Source organism: Miniopterus schreibersii (assembly GCF_964146895.1).
Source record: "Miniopterus schreibersii genome assembly, chromosome: 17".
NCBI lineage: Eukaryota > Metazoa > Chordata > Mammalia > Chiroptera > Miniopteridae > Miniopterus > Miniopterus schreibersii.
Window position 1 is genome coordinate 37,240,862 of NC_138117.1, and position 15,001 is coordinate 37,255,862.

General features: G+C 43.5%; 1 protein-coding gene across 2 annotated transcripts in view; it reads right to left on the bottom strand.

Moving 5' to 3' along the window:
* Window positions 1–15,001, bottom strand: part of ASAP1 (ArfGAP with SH3 domain, ankyrin repeat and PH domain 1) — a 281,349-nt gene that overhangs the window by 113,519 nt on the left and 152,829 nt on the right. For both annotated transcript variants that reach the window (XM_081117415.1, XM_081117414.1), the window contains exon 4: window positions 4,614–4,686. In XM_081117415.1, the coding sequence (XP_080973541.1) occupies window positions 4,614–4,686 (73 nt within the window). The remainder of the gene's footprint in view (window positions 1–4,613; window positions 4,687–15,001) is intronic.

Sequence of the window (15,001 nt, forward strand, 5' to 3'; positions counted from 1 at the left end):
TTTAAAACCTCTATCGTGTTTAAGAAACTACTAGCTTTTTAAAGGATGTACTAGGGAAGAAAAAGAAGTGAGGGTGGGTGCGAGTGATACATACACCACGGTAAAGTTTCTAAATGACAATCTACTTCCCAGAATGACATTAAGACTTCAAAACTTAGAAATGACACAAAAACTGAATGGCTTGGAAAATTTCCCCTTGATGTACGCAGTCCACAGAATTCGGTGTTTTGTTTTTAAAATGTCCTCGTACACAGAAGGGACAAATTTCCAAAGCCATTTTCAAACTCAAGCACTTCCAGGGAGATAATTTGTTTGTTTTTTCTGATAAAAGTTCTGCTATTATGATACCGATAAAGCTTATGTGTAACAATAATAAACAGGCTTTAAGAGTGAGAGCCTCCACCATTCTCTACCATCTTTTGAGTCATCCGGGGGTGGGGGCGGGGGACAGGGGTTTGGTAATCTCAGACCAGAAATACAGAAATGCTTCTTAAGTCTTTAAGGAACATCAGATGGGCTTCATGTCACTTAAGCACCGTGAGAAAACAAGAAAATCATGAAAACACACTGGGAATCAGATACCAGGGTTTAGCCTCTTGTGGCGTCTTTAGCCGAGGCCAAAACCCCCTGGACGGGAACAGCGCGGATTCCACTGAGCATGCCTCATGGAAAGGTCTGCAGCACTGCTGTTTTACTCATCTAGCTATATTTTAAGAATTAAATGTCATCGTGCTGCTCACACGAGCTGACCGAAACCTGGGTGTGTCAGTCGTCAGTGTCCGCAGAAACCCCGCCAGGCTCTGGTGAGATCTGAGTTTATCCCCACATTCCCAAGCCGTCCAGGAACTACCAAAGTCATCCCATGGATTATACTGCTGGGAGGTTACATTTCATCAATTCGTTCGCAAATAATCATGATTCGTGAATATTTAATAGCCATTCATGGAGAGCTTCTCAGGAACCTATCCAGCCAACAAGTAGCAATTCATCCCACACTTGCTGAGCCCCCACCATGTGTCAGGTGGAAGACAGGTAGAGAGTACCTGTCAACAGCAAAGACGGAGCCAGCTAGGCTCTCGCATCACTTGCCAGGTGTGGCACCTGCATACGTTAGTCTGGCTCCGTCAGCTTCAGTCTCTGCACCTATAAAATGGGGTAATGGAGGCCTATCTCTTCGGTCTGTCTGGCTTAGCTTAGTAAAGCGTCAGCATCCAGCGGATGCCATGTCCTCCGAGAGGTACTCCTTTTAGTACTACATCAAATCCCTCTCATCATTTCCCTCTGGACCCTGGAAGCTTTCCTTTACAGCACTTCCCAGTTCCTAATTATAAAGTTTTTGGTTTGATGACCTGATTAACATCTCTCTCTCCCACTGGACTGTACAATTCATGGAGACAGATATTCTGATTGTCCAATATATCCACATCCAGAATAGGAGCATGTAATAGATGCTCAAAAACATCTGCTGAACAAACTAATAAACTACGCTGACAAACACACAGAGTACAAAGATGAAAGACACCAGACCAGTCTTCATCAAGGAGTTGACAGGCCAGAGCAACAGTTCTCGATTTTAGCTGCACATTTGAATCAGCGGGGAGGAATTTCATTTTAATACCAATACCTGGGCCCTACTATGGAACGGCTCTAGGCGTGTGGGCCTCCAGGATCCCTGCTTTTGTGGTTTCAGAGTTTTCCAGGCAATATTAAAGAACAGTCAGGGTTGAGACTCGCTGGTCCAATGCTAGAGACACTGGTCAACAGTTGTAATACAATGGGATATATGTTCTCCTACAGCAGCAAAGGACTTTCCTGTGATGGTGGAAATGTCCTGTGTATGTGCAGTCCAGTACTGTACAGCTGGGCACACGTGACTACTGAACACACAAAAGGTGGCTATTTGGACTGAGGATCTGAATTTAAAATTTTTATTTTAATGGATTTAAATTTAAGAAGGCTTATGTGACTAGAAACTACTTTATTAGCTAGCACAGACCTAGGGTGAAGGACACAGGAGAACTAATCCAGGCGAGGGTGGGGTAGGGGGTGGGCAAAGCTCACTTAGCTGTGGCCCTGACCAGGAGGAAATGGCAACCAAACTCTGCACACAGACCTTGTCCTCTCCACCCCGCACACATCCAGGGACAACCTGGCCTTCCTGCTAGAGCCAGGAAATCTTGGAAGAATAAAGCACATCCCCCCAAGCAAAAGAGTTTGTGTGAGCTGCTGAATGATGTGGTCCTCTGCAAAGGGAGGAAATGTGTCTTGAGAAAGGACACTTGGAAAAAAGGAGTCACATGGAGCCCCAAGCAGGGTCAACATGGTAGCGCCTTGCAGCTGCAAATCAAGGTCTCCCTTCGGTGACACACAGCTGAGAGCCTGAAGCACAAACTGTAGTGCTATAGAGAAGTGACACTTATTCCTGAGGCAGATAGTGGTACATTAAGCTCTTTATAATACCAGCCCAGCCCCATGCTATTTGTTGAATGACTGAATTAATAGAGAAGGAACCAAGCTACTGCTTCAGCAACCATTTCCCCCATCTACCAGGTGTTAAGCACCTACCATGCTGCAGGCAGTTCATTAGAGGCCTTAAACACCACCTCATTTTGGCCAGACAATATTCTGCAAATTAGTTGGTATTTTCTCATTTTATGGTGAGGCAATTTAAGATTCACAGAAGTTAAAAACTTTACTTGACTTTAACAAGCGGCAACAAAGAGAAGATTCAAACTCAGGTCTACACCACCTGAGTTTTTTGGTTTTTTTTTTAATAAAGGCTGTATAGCATTCTATTATATAATGTACTATTGTTTATTTAACAAATTCCCATTTACTGTCTGTTTTTCCAAATCATAACCAATGTTTCAATGAACCTGCTTGTACATAAATTTTAAATACACTTTTAGTAGTGCATAAGATACATACATACACATAAAAAGGTATGCAAATCCTAAATGTAGCATTTGATAAATTATCAAAAAATAGACATAACCATGCAATCATCTCCCAAATCAAGAAACAGAAGACCACCAGCACCTCAGAAGCCCCTGTACCAACTCCTAGTTATCCATGCCCTGTCCTCCCTAGACAGCTAGTTATCTAAACAGGGCCTACCACACTGAGAGTGCGCATTACAATGATGCAAAAACAGAGATTATAGATCGGGTGTATAATTTAGGCCAAGACTTAAAACCACACTTGGTCACTACGTAATAAGACATCTATCATTTACCTACCTTAATTAGAAGTTAGTGTTTTATTGGCTATAAAGAAATTAGAGAGAGGTATCAAGGAACTACGGTATAAAAAGTGTTAACAACTGAGACTATAGAACGTTGTAGGCCTAGAGGCTTTAAAGGCAAGAGGTTTCCAGTTCAGTGAGACTAGATTCCCAGCTCTGCGAAGGAGTATCTGAAAGCCGAGTTCTGCCTCTTTCAATGTTCCTTCCAATGCTATAATTTTATGACAATTATGAATATAAATGTAAATAAAATATAAAATTTATATAAAATATAAATTGTATGGTGCTTACTGAACTCCCATGACATGGCAGGCTCTCTGCAGATATGAGCTCATTAAGTCCTTTCAACAACCTTGTAATAATACCACGATCCCCATTTTACAGGGGAGAAAACTGATATGCAAAAAAGTAACATATGGGGCAGGGCGAGTCTGCAAACCTCCCTCTACACACCTTCAATCCCCTGCCCTTCCCCATTAGACCCTGCTGCCTTTCCCCTCCGGTTTTGTTCCAGTACAAACTGATTTCCTAAGAGTACTGCCCCTGGGCATGGAACTAGTACTGCAATAATGATAACACAAGACCTGAGGTAGAGACCTTGAAACTCATTTTCCGTTTCCAAGCCTCTCCTTCCCTGAGGCCTGGAACCTACCCTATCCCCGTGGTTCCCCATTGTTTATCTTAATTTGGTTTACTTTTTCTTATCCACTGACAACACACTTTTGTCTCCAAGGTGACAAAGTCACTGGCCCAAAGACAAAACGTTTAGTTACACAGGTTACCTGGCGTGCCCTCGGCCACAAGACATGATAAGCTGGCAGACCTGTCCAGGTCTCCATCTAAGGGTGTCTGCCCCCTTCCCCTCACTAACTTTCATTAATTTTCAAATATGGACAGGTACACTCTAGAAAGAAAAGATCCTCATATGTGTAACTGAGGCCACTGAATTACAGATTGACCAACTATATAGACTTTAAATATCTCATGTCACTTGTGGCAAAATTACCTACCCTTCTAATAAGCAACAAAAATTTTTACTTGTCAATTACAGTTGACAATCAGTATGATATTAGTTGCAGGTGTATAGTGGTTAGACATTTATGTAACTTAGGAAGTGATTCCCCCATCTACTGAGTTTTTAAATGTATGACAAAACCCACTGCAACTAATGTTTTTTCTTTTTACTTTGGAAACAGTAACAGGGTTGGACTGACAGAAGAGACAGAGAAAAAAAAAGACAAAAAAAGAATTTCTTTGACCTACTGATTTTTCTATTTGGATCAAGTCTTCTATAACCCCAGCACCTTACAAATAGCAGTGAAAACTGTGGACACGGTGTGTAATGCTGTCTGTTTTGTCCAGTACTCACCTTGACCAGAACTATATATCGCTTTCACAGATTTCTTCACTTTCTGCAAAGCTGTTCTATCTTGGTCTAGTGCCTGAAAGAGAAAAACAAAGAAGGCAAAAGATATTGAAAAACTTGTTAAGTTCAAAAATAAAAACTTACTCATAACTATAACTACATTTGTTTTGCCAACTACCACAGCAGCAGCAAACTGATATATGTATGAACAGCGCAGCAGTTCAGCGGCTGGAGGCGCCAGGACCTGAGTAGTTGTTTTTGGGATGAATGCACAATCGTTCCACAAAGCTCAGGGTGGAGTGAGGCGGATAAAGTGGTCGCTGGTCAGTTATCATCCTAAGCCACGCACAGGGCAGAAAACACAAGACACCTAAGAAATCATAAGACCCGCCTCCTTCTCCAGGAGAATTTTCAACCAGGGAGGAGATGAAAGGTGAGCTTAACAAATGAACGACAGAGACCCAGGGAACAAAACACATTTTATCACTAATGGTAATTTCAGCCAGAAAGAAAATACTCAAGGGTTTGTTAACAAGTAAGAGTGAGGGAGAGAAGAGCTTTTCACAACACTTTTAAACTTGAGGATCTCTTTTAGTGTTAAAAAAAAATGTTATGGCATAATGCCCACTGTACTTTAAAATTCTGCTTACTCAAAAAGCACAGCATGAAAAATGCGACCGCGATGCTGGTAATGGCCTTTAAGTGGTTTCTTACACATGAATCAAGACATCCTTATACCTGTGTTGTAAATGGAGGGCAGGCTTCTAGGGGGCTGTCACTGCTGTTTTTAATCCAGCTGATAAACACACAACTGTATTCATTCAGTTTGTGAAATTCCTCAAACTGTGCACTTAGGATATCAGGATATGTCTTGTTTCCATAACATGCATTACACTTCAAAAGCAAGTTTTAAAAAGCTGTATTCAATACAGATATGCATATGGCGCCCCTCTCTGCATCCCTAAGAAGATCCAGGATCTTCTTGGGGCCCTCTGGATGGTGCGTCAAGACTGCGGGAGGGGCACGAGCAATAAAATCAATAATGATAAATTTGTATATATAAAATTTAAAAACAGTAAATGTGCACTCACAACCATTACATCATCTAAACCGCCAAACTTCAGATGAGAAAACTGAAGCCCCCAGGGGTTAAGTACTTCTCTCCTGAAGGTCATGGGCGGAGCTGCAAGGGGTAAGTACATTGGCATTAGGCCTCTATCATCCCCCTTTCTCCAGGAAAATGGTCTTTCCCACCACGGTAAACACCTCGTTCAACTGGGTGTTGCCCTTTTTCCTTTGGCTCCTACTTTCTGGAGCCCAATGGCAGGTCAGGTGGGCACCTGACTGGTGCTGGGCTCAGGTCCTTCCTCAGACTTCTGGGCTTGGGAACAGAGATCACAATGCGCGGTTCCTTTCTGGTGAGATGGGCCTGGGGACCAGCAGTGGCTATGCTTCCAGATGTGTAAAGAAACCTGACCAGACAGAATGATGCTTCCAGAGACAAGAGTGGAGAGGGTCCTGGTGGTATCTGACTCCCAGCTATCCCCAAGGCATGTGTCACTGCTAACCTTCCTGTAGACTGAGGACGGGAGACAATAAAAACCTCTGGTTCCAAGCTAGTTGAAGTTGAGATTCTATCACTTGTAACCCCAAGAACTAAAGCTTACTGAGCATGTACTACACCAGATAGCTTGGTAGAGAAGACAAACCAAGTAGGTAAGATACACATGCTTTCAATGTCTTCTCTCTTTACACTGCATTTTCACAAAAACCCGGTGGAGCAGCACCTACATTTTTCAGATAAGGACTTCAATAAATATTTGTTGGGAGGGAGGAGAAAGGTAAAGATTAACTACCTTGCCCAAAGGTACAGAGCCAGCAAGTGTTCAAATCACATTCACACTAATTACCAAATCCCAAATCGAATGGGACACTAGGATAAGAGCCAGTTTTCAGCCTGTAAGTCTAACGCTATTTCTACCATGCCCATCACTTAGAAGCCACCTCTGCAATCTCTCACAGCTTGTCCTACCTGTACTTCTACTAAATTATTATTTTCCTTTAAATTCATTCACATCCTTTTTATGTAAATACATTAAAAAGAGCTACCACAAATGGATAAACAGGATCACTTACCATTAATAGAAGAAACCATAAAAATTACCGTGTCTCTCTAACTCTACAAAATCCTCATAGGACACTAGGGATTCTGCATACTACACTTAAGGAAAGTGTTTATGGGACAGTTTCAGGGAAGAGACAAAGTTTGAATTATTTCAAAGACTGAGATTTGTACTTGAGAGAGAAGAGGGAAGATAATGAATATTTTCACAAATGCTAAGATTTATAGGTTATCTCAATTCTCACAAAAGCCCTCTGAACTAAGAACTATTATTAAATTTATTTTTTATATGAGGGAAGTGTAACTTGCCCAGTGTGGCAGAGCTGGAATTGACCACTGAACCTGACCTAACCATGGCAGGGTCCTGCATGCCAATGACATCTGCCATGCACTGGAACTAAAAGGAGTTCACTAAAGGGGGGACCTGTCACCAGTTTTCAGAGTTAAGTCCGGGTTAAAAAATTATGAGACATTTACGTTGCAGGAGTATGTGAGGGAAAGAGAGAAATGCAAATTTGCAAATAATTACAGATTTAAGGGATGAAATCCAACCCTTTGGTGACCTGCTATTGTGGCAAGGACATTTAAAAAATAATCCTAACAGTCACCATTTATTATTATTTTAAATATATCTTTATTGATTTCAGAGAGAAGGGAGAGGGGGGGAGAGAGAGAGAGAGAAACATCAATGATGAGTCATTGATCGGCTGCCTCCTGCACGCCTCCTGATTGGGGACCGAGCCTGCAATCCAGGCATGCGCCCTGACGGGAATCGAACCGCGATCTCCTGGATTCTAGGTCAATGCTCAACCACTGAGCCATGTCTGGCGGGCACCATTTACTTTTTATAGACACATTCTTGCCATCTTTTTTTCCTGATGAAAGCCCAACCTTAAGGAAGTAAAGCAGCTTTCAAGTGTCACACACCAGGTAAGAGATGATGATCTCGCCCCTGCTATTCCAACCAGGTGCTCATCCCATATCCTTCCAGAAGGCACAGCCTTGCTATTCCAACCAGGCACTCATCCCACATCCTTCCAGAAGGCACACCCCTGCTATTCCAATCAGGCACTCATTCCTTATCCTTCCAGAAGGCGCGTCCCATTTCCCCTAGGGCCTACCACTCCTCAATTACTCTGGAGAGAGGAAAAAAGACCTGCTTCTGGAAGAGTAACCTATCAGTCTAGCTCTGGGGAGTGATGGCCACACGAGGACCGATCGAAGGGGAATTAATGAGTGGGCACTGATGTCCATGCACATTTAGAGTTACTCACTCCAAATAAGCCAACTGTTGTGGACGACTTCAGCCATGACATCTGTGAGACCAACTATCTGCTACCCCCTTTTTTTCCCCTGGGAAAAGTCTCAGAATTTATGCTGAATTCTTACCAACTCATCTATAAACTAATAGGATGTCAAGTTCACGTTCTTACTTTTAAAGGTTATTAAAAACATCCGCGTTTGACAGCTCTAGTCACAGTTAAGTCTGGGTGACACGTCTCTTTTTACACTCTGGTATTTGGCCACCGGCAGAAGCAGCCCAGGGAAATGTACTTGTAAGGGCTCGGTATTTAAGAGCGCTCAGGGACACTGTCGCTCAACACACAGGACTCCCTCCGGAACAACACATGTCTAAATGTGCAACACAGCCCCATTCCTTCAACCGCCAGACAGGCAACGCCTGCAGTGACATTCCCTGAATGTCATATACGTAAACTTAAATAAAAGCTAAGAGAAAAGTGGCAGATAATAGGGGCTGTAAAATTATTAGAGCTCTCAACCCATTCAAGGCATGTTGTGAATGCCTGCATTTCTAAGTGAGAATCTGACAAGGAACTCAAAGAGGGGTGTGTGTGTGTATATGTGTGTGTGCGCGCGCGAGCGCGTTGTGGAGGAGTTAAATAAATCCAGGAGAATATGCTCATCTCTAATAATAGAATAACATTATCTCTATTTAAATCTTGCAATACAGCAACGTCACATTCTCTCCACGACTAAAGAGCAGGGGCGTTACCCTAGAAAAGCACTTCTAGCCTTGAAATGGAGCCTTCTGACTTTTATTTTTTATTTTTTTTATTTTAATTTTTAAAAAATATATCTTTATTGGTTTCAGAGAGAGGAGAGGAGAGGGAGAGAGAGAGATAGAAACATCAATGATGAGAGAGTCATTGATCAGCTGCAGCCCGCAACCCAGGCATGTGCCCTGACCAGGAATTGAACCCTGATCGCCTGGATCCCAGGTCTACGCTTAACCACTGAGCCACGCCCGGCCGGGCTGACTTTTATTTTTTAATTGATTTGAGAGAGAGAGGAAGGGGGGGAGAGAGAGAGAAAGAGAGAAACATCAATGTGAGAGAAAAACCTGATCAGCAGCCTCCCGTATACAACCCAGCTGAGGACTGAACCCACAACTTGGGTATGTGCCCTGACCCGGAAATGAACCCGCCACCTTTAAACCACTGAGCAATACCAGCCAGAGCAGACTTCTGACCTCTATTTTGTGCACAGACCTAACACATTTGTTAATCTGAACACACAGAGAAGACAAAGGCTGTTGGGAGAGAGACTGCCAGAAGAGAAACCATACCAACAGAAGCATTATGTGAGAGCTGATAACCAGAAGGATTCAGGAAAATTACATAAACAGACATCAGGATTAAAAATTCCTTCAGAGTATGAGGCCATGATGTTCCTGGAGATGCACAGGAACCCAGCCATGCTTGCTCCCAGCCCAGAGCATTTGCACTAGCTGATTCCTCTGCCTGGAATTCTCTTCCCTACGTTCTTGGGAAGACCAGCTCTTTCTTCTTACACAGGCCTCAGATGCAGAGCCCCTTCCTCTGAGAGGCCTTCTGGTCAACCTAGAGCAGCACGCACGCTCAGCCCACCTGGCTACTCTCTAACACACCTCACGCTTTTCTCCAAAGCACAACCACACCCCCACGATCCTGTTCCTGACTTGTTTACTTTTATGGCATTTATCTCCTTCCACCTGTGTAAACTTTTCATGGCCGAATTCCCATTTCCAGTGCCTAGGAGACGGTTGATGCTCAAAAATGCTTAGGAAATGAAGGGACAAATGACCGAAGAAATAATTCCTCAGTAACCTCAGCTCCACAAAACAGAAAAGTATGCAAAGTGAGACTTGCCTTGAGAATGGCTGAACAAAATAAAAGTTCTGAACTCAAAAAGCGTGGCTCTCTGTAATTCTTCCTGGAATATTTTTGCATAGCCAAAGTGTAAATGTATAAACTATTTAACAGCATAGACAGAACTTACACATTTTAAGTTAGTTTTGTACCTTAAGATTGTTATTCCAACAGCTGTCTTAAGAACTATTTTATTGAAACATAATACTTATGTTAAATAAGCAGTGGCAATAACTATTGTTATTATTCGTTAAGATATTCAATTTTAGAATTACTTTCTAAGTCTATGGCGCCTCCTTTTCAATATAGTCAAGTGGAAAAAGCTGCTCTTATTCTGGGTAGATGTAATTTTTTTTTTTTATATAATTTTTATTTTTGTTTAAAGTATTACAGATGTCCCTTTTGGTAGATGTAATTTTTAAAAGTAAATATAAATCTTAGGAGCTAAATCTTACGCGTATGCTTATAGAGAAAGGAAACAGTGGATGACAATAAAGTAACAGCACAGAATTCCTTAGAGATATGCTGAGGTGGACAGACATCTTGCCTACCTTCAGGGATACTGAGCATTCGCTCTATTAATGGACCTGGAGGAGGCTGGCGGAAAGCCTCGCACAGAGCAGGTGCTCAAACCCTGCTGGCTATCGTTACCCTCACCTCTGAAGGCGCTTCTAACGGAGAAGTCCTGAGACGCCTACAGCAGCCCAGCAAAACAACTCTGAAACAAGTACTCCTACTAGCGAAGAGAATTCTTCAATGAAAAGAACTTTCACTCACTTGGAAAAAAGGGAGTGCTTATATTTTATTACTTTATAGTTGCACTCAGGTAATTTTGAAATTGCAGTTCAACAAAGAGCACTGTGAATAAAGGTGCCGAGAGAGAATGACAGTGAAAGATGACCATTACCTCAACAAAGCGGAGGGGTGGGGCTCACTATGCAAGGTTTCGCTCTGAGGATCATTGCACTTGGGTTTTTGTATCACTTGCTCGCTTGTTCATATTAGTGGCTGTGCCTGATGTACACAGAACACAACTCAGCCAGGCACTGGCCTAAGTGTGCAAACCAAACACTGCATCTTCCTCTGCTTCCCCGGCTGCATGCCCCCCACTTCTACCTGCTGCAGCGAAACAAAACCTTCACTAGAATACTAAACGGGAAGCCTGGTACTGCTTTTGATAAGATCGATGGAGGAAGAAGTTACTCATGAAATATTAATCCTTGTTAGCCTGGGGCTTTATCCACATTTCCCAGACCTTCCACTCTCTACCTTGTCTTTTAGGTGTCTAGGTACCTGTGTCTTCTCCCCCATTCAATCAACTAGAAGTTCTCAAAGGATAATACTATGTTTGTTTGTTTCTTTGCGTAGAAAACGCTTAGTAAGAATTTGCTGAATTGAATGAAAGGAACACACACACACTCACATGGAGGAAAGGATGAATGAACTCATTGTTATTAGAATAAAATCCAGGTCCTCACTAAGGCCCTCTGTGGTCAGCCCCCTGCCCTCTGCCCTCTGTTCCCACACTCTCCCCTACTCAAGCCTAATGCACACCCACAGTTTTCCTGAACCCATCCAGTGTGTTCCCACCTCGGAGCTTTTACAATTGCTGACCTCCCTGCTGAAATCCTTTCCTCAAAGCTCTCCCCCAGGTCGAAAGGGGCCTGGCCTGCTCCTCCTCTCTCCTTTTTTTTCAGTGTTCAGCTCAGATGCTAGAAGCAGAGCCCTTATTAACTTGTGAAGCTGAAGTGTGTGCGGTGCTGAGCACCGTCCCGTGTGACAGCTACACAGCACCGGCATCACAGGAAGGCTCCGTCTCAGGCAGCAGGACAGACAACCTGCAAACAGGCAACCGCAGTTCACAGGAAAGGAAGTAAAGCTGTTATCACTTGTTAGTTTCAAGATTAATATGAACTGAATGAGGCTGCAACACAAGGGGAAATGAGCAACCTAAAAATTTTTTTGATTTGCATAATGCAGCCAAAAAATGGAAAGTTGACGTGTCATCCATAATACAGGTTTTAGGCCATTTATCGGTGCTATTTTAGACTATACAAAGGGTCCTTAAGATTCGGGTTCTCCTATGTCTACACAGATTTCAACCAGAAATATTTCAGGTCCTCTACTATGGCTGCATGGTGGCATGGGGTGGACTTTAACCCACGGAGATGCTATACTACTAAGGGTTTGGGCCCTACTTGAGAAGTTACTTCACAATTCAGATCTGCAGCAAAGGTTCCAAGTAGCACCCTCAAAACACATCCTGAACATTCTAAGGACCGATTCCATCCAGGCAAGAAAATACCACCCACCTATCAACTTCCCAAGCCCAGGAAAAGGTACCGCAGAAGGCTGAAACTCACAAAAGTCCACTTTCCTGTGTTCATAGGAACTACCCGCTGGGTGTGTACACATCTTAAGGGCAGGAATCATGCTAGGCCCAGAGCAGGGGCTCAGTAATATCAGTCAATGAATCTGGCCCACAGAAAGGTGACTCAAGCGTTCAGTCCCCGCTGAGGGCTGTGAGGGGGATGGAGAGGAGCACCCACAGACTGGGCTCGTCCATCCATAGATATTCCTGCACCCACACACCAAGACCCCGCTAGATGCAGAGAGATGCCTGGCAAAGACAAGACACTTACCTTCTTCAAGGTGGGAGACAGAAACCAAGCAAGTACACACCAGCATTTCTGAGAAGAGAGAGTCTGTGTTTAGAAGCATCAAGGAGACCAGGTGCCCGAAGCAAGTGGCCACGTGGAAGATAAAGGATGGACATGGGCCAGGTCATGCTGGGAGGAAAGGCCATGGACAGGAGTGGGGTTTCATTTTGAAGGCAATGGTTGCTGATGACGGAGCCAGGGGGTTGAGAGAACAAAGTGATCAGTTCTGACCTTCAAAATAATGACTGGCTGACGCCGTGGGATTGGGAGGTAAAGGAACATGGCTGGAAAGGGAAGGGCCAGTAGGCTGGGCACATCACAAACAGAACTTCTCAAGTATTTCAGTCCACTTTTTCTTCTGGGACCATACCCCAAACTTCAGGCTTCCCTCCAAAACACTCCTGTCCCCTCCACACCCAGTCAGTATCTGAGTAGACGGCATCAGAAAGCTCAGCTGGACCCAAGGCCACATTCCTCTTGCTTTACCCTCTGTACCCAACAGGCCACAAAATTCTGCCAATTCTCCCTCCCCACCACTTTTTAAAGCCATTCCAAAAGCTCCCACCTTTAGGACTGGATCCTGCTATAATCCTCCTAGTTGTTCCCACGTTCGCCCTCCACACCAATGCCTGAGTAGCCTTTCCCTCGTTTAAAAATAGCCTGTCTGATACAGCCGGTCTTCACCTCACCCAATGGCTTTCACAGGCTCGCTTCTGCAGAATGCCCACTCGTGTCCTCCGACCTTTCACTTTACACCCAAATTCACGGTGCCCCACATACCGCACCGCTTTCTGGCCTCTGTGTCTCTGGAAATGCTAATTTCAGTAGCTAGAATTATCTTTTCTCAATAACACTTCGACTTTTGCCTTTTCTTCACCATTTCCTTAACAATCTTACAAACTCAGGCTCAACCTTTAAGACTGGGTTTTATCAAGTCTTCTGCAAAACCTCCCCTTCCCGCTGCCAATGTCTCTCTTCACCCCCCCTGCTGCTATGGCAGCACTTACCAGATGACTTTTTCCTTACATTTCTACTTCTAACAAATGGTAGCTAATAATCTTGTAAGATACTACGCATGCATTCATTTCCTTTCCCCCTTGTAAAGCCAGCTTCCTGACTCCTCCCCAGGGCTTCACAGTGACCAGGAGACCTAGATGGTCATAGTGCACAGGAAGTAACCCAGGCAGAAATGGGGTAACCAGGCACCCCAATCCCACTCTGCCCCTCAGACCTCTCAGGTTCCCGGCTCCCTGATCTGTACGTTGGAAAACTGGACCAATCTGCAGTCTCTGCTCCCTCTGATTTTCTAAAAAAATCAAACATTTTTCATGTCTTAGAGATGTTGTGCATTACTGCTTCAACTAAGTCTTTTAGCATCCTTTGTTTCAAATGGAAGACATTTCAGTTTTTTGAAAGTAACAGTTGGTATCAACAGTGAAAGGCCCTGGGGAAGGATCTTACATTTAAGATCTCTATGCAAAGAGGGCCAACCGCAGCTCAGCTCTCAGATCCTAATCCCAGCCATTTCTGCATCCCTTTGTCACATCCTCTGTCCTCCAAGAAATATTTTGAAAAGGTCATCATGAATTTCGTATCCAAAGCCTCTATCAAGCACATCATACAACAAGCACTATTCGTGCCTTTCTGTAGATGAAGGAACTGAGCCAGAGCAGGTGCCCAGGGCCAAAGAACAAGTACTTAAATGGCTAAAGCAGGCTTCTCAGTCCAAAAAATCTAACTCCAAAGTCTGTGTTCTTTCTGCCACATCTGATGGCCTTTCCATTTATGAAACGTATTTTATCCCACGTCCTATCGTGCCCCAGTATGCCACACACTAAGCTCCCTATAGGTGGCTCATCTCTCATTTTCTGAGGACAGAAGCTGGAAGGGAATGAAAGTCACAAACTGCTAGTGACGCCTTTGTTTCAGCGGAGTTCAGATCTCTTGTGAATTCTCTGAATTAAACCTCAGAGCTGCTGACTGCAGATCTGCTCATCATTAAGTAACGCCTTTTATTAAGAAAGACAGGCCTAACTTGACAGAGGGCACCAAGAAACCCCAGCTACTCATCTGCACGGAGACTACAAAAATGAAAAACATGATCGTTGACTCATTTATTGTTTAAAAAAACACAAGGAGATGAACTAAAGTGGCATTTCCTATTCTGTTAGCTGTAGAAAACTGTTTTTGAGAGAGGCCAGGGAGTATTCTGGGGAAAAGAAAGGCCCTGAGAAATTTGTAAAACACATTATATGCTAACTATACCTCTCCTCTGGATACCCAACGCACATCAGGATACGAAAATGACTGGGATATTTTCAAGAAACATGTATGACTTTATAATCCAGCAATTCTCAACTTAAATAATTAAAATCAGAATACTTTTTCCCTCCACACCTGCAGAACAATGTTGGGGCATCAATATTAGGAGACTATGTATTTAAAAATGAAATCTAACAA